Below are 5,046 nucleotides of genomic sequence, written 5' to 3'. Positions count from 1 at the left end.
ATCTGGGACCCTGGAGAACCTAGCTTTGAAATTCCTCAAACAGTAAGCACCCGTGGGGCCCTCAGGGAGGAGTAGGATGGGCCAGGCCATCCAGCCACAGACCTGCTCATTGAGGGGTGCTTTCAAGTCTAGTTGGGGGTGCAGATCTCACAGAGCCTGTCTTCTTTCATTCCCGCAGGTATTGCTGGGTGTATGATTGTGGTGACCGACAGGGTCTCCTGAACGCTTACCATGATGATGCCTGCTTCTCCCTGACCCTTCCCTGCGACCTGGAGGCTCGAGCTTTGTGAGTGCCCCTGTCCAAGTGACAGGCCTGGGCCCCATGACTCCCAGAAAACATTAGCCAGTCCTCCAACTTCCGTTCCTCTTTTACTCCTAGATCCAGCTTGGGCAAGTACTTCAAAGGTAGTTGGAATATGAAGAAGGTCAAAAGCCCCAGTACGTGTGAGCAGGGAGATTAACAGGAGGCGTGGAGGAGTCAACCACAGGGGTCAGTTCAGTGATACAGCCCCTGACCTTCTCTTCTCCCTGCGCAGTTCCGCGGACTCAGCTGCTGAAATGCACCAAAGGGGAGATTGTTGACTTTCTCCGTGTGTTGCCCCCAACCCAGCATGACCTCAACTCCTTCCAGATGGACACGTGTGTCTACAGGGTGAGCACCTGCTTCCTCCCTGAGGCCGGCCCAGGGAGCAGAGGCGGGTAGGAGGTTTATTGGGATTCTGAGCTGTTTTTTTTCTTTCAGAAAAAGATAATCTACTTTTCTGTCAATGGGCATTTCAAGGAGGGTGAGTGTCTGTAGGGTCTCGTGCCCCTCCGCCCCCTTTGCTCCCTCTCAGAGCTCTTCAGGCTTCCTTTATCCCTTCCCTTCCTGTGCCTCCTTCAGCTCCCACCTTACCCCCAAACCACCCTTGTCTGACCTACTTGCGTTTCTACCTATCCCACCGCAGACCAGCTGTTAGTGCCACAGTTATTTGACTTTTATGGCTCGTGTCTCCATCCCATACCTTGGGACATCCCATGCCTTGAGACATCTCTTAGCCTCGTTGACAAAATGGGCCAGTAATGGCCATGTCTCAGGCTTCTGTTCAAAAGGAGCCAAAATGCACTTGTGAAGAGATCTGACAAGGAGTAGTGTCACTAGCATCAGCAAGAGATTTTCCCTCTTGTTGGCCTTCCCAATGCTGAGCCCCACCCCCTGCCCGAAGCCCTGCGGATAGCTGTCCCTGTGTGCACCCCTTCCATGAGCCATGAGAAAACCAGACCTTTGATGAGTGTGTAAACCATGGGAACTCTGATGGGCTTTGTCCTTGCTCTCCTTGAAGTAGAGGGGATGTGTGAGGCGAGTGTCTGCACCTTCACCAGGAAGTTCATTTTGATGACTGGCAGCGATTCCAGGTTAGTGCTGGGTTTGTGGGCCCAGAGGGAACACCCATCCCAGGCTATGGCCAGTGGATGGAATGGTGACACTGGACTCCTCAGGATTCTCCTATCATTGAATAATGTCAAAAGGCAGACCCCAGGAGCATACTGGCCTAGTGGTTAAGAGTCTAGGCTGTGGCATAGTGACTTCTGCCCCTGACGCCGGCCTTCAACCAGCTGTCTGACTTTGGTCAAGCTACGTGACTCCTTTGTGACTCTATGTCCATCTTTGAATATTAGGATTAAAATAAGCACCTCCTTGGGCTGTTGTAAAAGTAAAGGCGGGTATGAAACGCTCCCTGGGGTGGGGGAAACCTAGAAACCTAGTGAAGGAGGCAGACAGCTCTCCAAAGGCAGGTTCTGTGTGAGGGAAAAGAGTACCAGTCAAGGAGTCTGGGGACAGGCAGAGTCGTGGATGGCAGGAGAGTGGTGGTTGAGTGTGGGCTGGATCGTGGTTGGCGGTGTGGGGTTGTCCATGTGTCCAGCTGTCTGAGGCCCATTCTTTCTCCAGCTTATGCATCATTAAGGACCAACTGTCTGTGACTGATGTGAGCCCCAAAGAAACCCAGAGTGGCTTCTGCACCCCGGGGCCCAGTTTTGGGGTTCCCCCTTCCCAGGAGCAGCAGTAAATCCTGCAGGCACTCTGCACGCAGTCTGGTAGGCATTTCCAGTGGCCTCAGTAGGGATTGTGGGAGTGGGAGGGGATGGCAGGGGCTAGAGAGTGAATGATGGGAACTCAAAGGTCATGTGTCGTGTTTCTTTATTTCTCTTATTGTCACTCTGGACATCTCTCCCACTCCGTATGCATATTGCACCACGTAGGTGTTTTCAACCGGTGCAGAGACTTTCTGGATTGCATGGACTCTGTGCCTTTATGGGCACACTCAGGGTGTCTAGGAGTTTCCTCCCTGACACTCTCGAGGCACTGTGCTCATTCTGCTGCTTTTGTCACAGCAACGTTACTCGGAGGCATGGTCCTGATGCATGCATTAGGTCACCTTGTGGGGTCAGTGTGTCCCCTTTCGTCCTGGTGGATGTAATTGTCCTTCCTCCACCCCAGGGCCCTTTGTGACAACAACTCGGATGATGCCATAGCCTCACAGGTCTTGGCTCTTTCCATAGTGAGGCCCGGTTTTCAGGCCATGTGAGCGGAAGCCAGATGGCCTGGGACTGACACTCAGAACGTTTGGCTCTGATAATACCCATGTCGTCTCTCCTCTCCCTCCAGCCTATGACTGAGGTCCCAAAAGATTGCTTCATGAAGTGACCCGAAGTTCCTACAATGAAACCCATAAGCAAGCATCCTTGTCATGTCCCTGCTTCCTTTGGCCATTGTTCTATGCATTTGTTCCACCCAGTTTCACTGTTTCTTTTAAAAATAAAGAGTGATGTTGTTTGTTATGTTAAATCCCTGCAGCGTCCATTTGAGTCATGCATTACAATCACTGCCACATAGATTACACGCTACAGGGGCTGAAGCTAGACGTGAGCATTGAAATCCCCGAAGAACATAAAATGGGAGTCTATGGCAGCAACTGAGTAGGATGGGGAGGTCAGGGAAGGCCTTTATGGGTCTGACTTGAATCTGACATTCAAAGTGTCAGAAGGTAGATCACAGGGTCTGAGCACCGTATGCCCAGGAAGTGGTCCTGAGGTGTGAATAAGTATGGCGCGTGTATGGGAAAGCTTGGTTCACACTGCATTAGCAAGACAGTGGTAGGAAATGGGGTCATAGTGGTAGGAGGGGCCAGCCCCCAGGAGACCTTGTAGGCCATGAGAACAGCTATGAGGTTTATATTTCCTGTGGTGGGAGTCATTGGGGCGCTTTAAGAAAGAGGAATATTAGCGTCTACTTTGGTTAAATGCTCTTGTTAAATTACTGTGAATGCTCCTTGGACGTAAGACGGAAGGACAGCAACCGTAGCGATAGGGACAGGAGGTAAGAGACCACTGTGATCATTTAGGAGACATGGTCCTTTGGCTTGCCCGATGTTTCAGGGAATTCCCCCTAAAAGTGGAGCCAACTGGACTAGCTGACGGAGTGTATGTGATTGGTGAGGGATAGAAAGGATCAAGCGTGTCTCTTAAAACCTCAGTCTGGCAACTGGGTAAGGCTAATGCTTGAGATGGTGGAGTGCCAGGTTTGCTGGGGATCAATGAGGCTGAGAGTTCTGTTGTAGTTACATTGATGGTGAGGCCTGTTGGGATGTATAAGTCTGAAGGTCCTGAGAGAGCTTTGGTTATGGAAAAATGACTGTAGTCCCACTTAATACAATAATTCAATCAACGAGTACATGTTGAGTACCCTAGAAGGGATACCAATATTTAAAATCACCTTAATGGAAATATAAATTATATTCAATATAATACACTTGTTTTGGGTGTACACTGTGATGAGTTTGGATGAATGCCTTACCCACCTATTGATACAAGGGCTTCTAAGATTCCTGTGACTTTCTTCCACAATCTCAGGTTGTCAGAGATGCATACCCACTAAAGAGTTGGAGAAAGATACAAAGATAAGTCAAAGTTACATCTGAATGATGTGCACGGTCCATGATATTGGTTAGGAATTACGTAGTGTTTCCCATGAAATAGGTGTTGTAAATACTAACCTGTGGCTCCATCGCTGGGCTGGTCAGTTTGTTGTGTGGTGGTAGCTGGTGTGTCGCTTTGATGCTGAAAGGTATGTCACTGGTATTTCAAATGACAGCAGGGTCACCCTTGGTGGACAGGTTGCAGCACGGCTTCCAGACTAAGATGAGGAAAACAGGCCTGCCTTATTATTGGAAGGAATTCCAGCCTGGAGTAGAGCAGTATGCTGTGTAAAGCTGATCAGGGAAAATGAGAAAGCCCCCCGCTAAGATGGATTGATTGACACAGTGGCTACCAATGGGCTCACATGGAGCCGTGGTAATGAGGATGGCCCAGTATGTAGTTCTGTTGTACCTAGAGTCACTATGCATTTGGGGCCAATTTGATGGCACCTAGCAACAGAGCCATGGTTAAAATTGCATTTGGGAATGGGCTTTCTTTGTCATATTACTGAGGCAATATTGGTGCAGGGTGTGCCTTACGTTTAATCTCTTTGGAGATAGGAAATAAGCGATGAAGGCGGCAAGTGAGCAAGTAGAGGCTGGGGGAGATGGACGCCGTGCCACATGAGGATCACCATGTTGGCCCCATGGTATAGGACGGGAAAAGAGACAAGGACCGTCTCCCAGAGCCAATAAAGAAGGAAAGTTTTCCCCTGTTGCCAGCATGCGATTTCAGACCTTAGCCTTGGAACTAGTGAGAAAATAAATTTTAGTTTGTTAAATCCATCCACTTGATGTCTGAGACAACACCTACACGTATACATGCATGCATATATATGTAACTACACGTACATTTTTGGGTTGCTTCTATTTCAAAATTATGCTGTCATAGCATTTATAAAAATGTCCCTGTTTCCTGTGTACTTTTTTTTAATCATTTTATTAGGGGCTCATATAACTCTTATCACAACCCATACATACAACAATTGTATAAGGCGCATTTGTACATTCATTGCCCTCATCGTTCTCAAAACATTTCCTCTCCACTTAAGCTCCCGGCATTAGGTCCTCATTTTTCCCCTCCCTCCCC

The 5,046-nt window shown here is 48.9% G+C and overlaps 1 protein-coding gene across 1 annotated transcript; it reads left to right on the top strand.

Moving 5' to 3' along the window:
• The first annotated feature begins 6 nt into the window (after positions 1-6).
• Positions 7-2,827, top strand: LOC123521753 (nuclear RNA export factor 2-like). The gene is made up of 8 exons (XM_045290802.1): positions 7-42; positions 179-286; positions 380-438; positions 537-652; positions 743-785; positions 1,323-1,395; positions 1,931-2,076; positions 2,648-2,827. Exons 3-7 carry the CDS (start codon positions 417-419, stop codon positions 2,046-2,048), a joined length of 372 nt encoding a protein of 123 aa, XP_045146737.1. The 5' UTR covers positions 7-42; positions 179-286; positions 380-416; the 3' UTR covers positions 2,049-2,076; positions 2,648-2,827.
• Positions 2,828-5,046: the final 2,219 nt, after the last annotated feature.

Source organism: Echinops telfairi, unplaced genomic scaffold (assembly GCF_000313985.2).
Source record: "Echinops telfairi isolate 266 unplaced genomic scaffold, ASM31398v2 ScPeMD7_55;HRSCAF=186, whole genome shotgun sequence".
Taxonomy (NCBI): Eukaryota; Metazoa; Chordata; class Mammalia; order Afrosoricida; family Tenrecidae; genus Echinops; species Echinops telfairi.
Note: the sequence above shows the minus strand (reverse complement) of the source record. Positions and strands in the feature narration are given on the sequence as shown.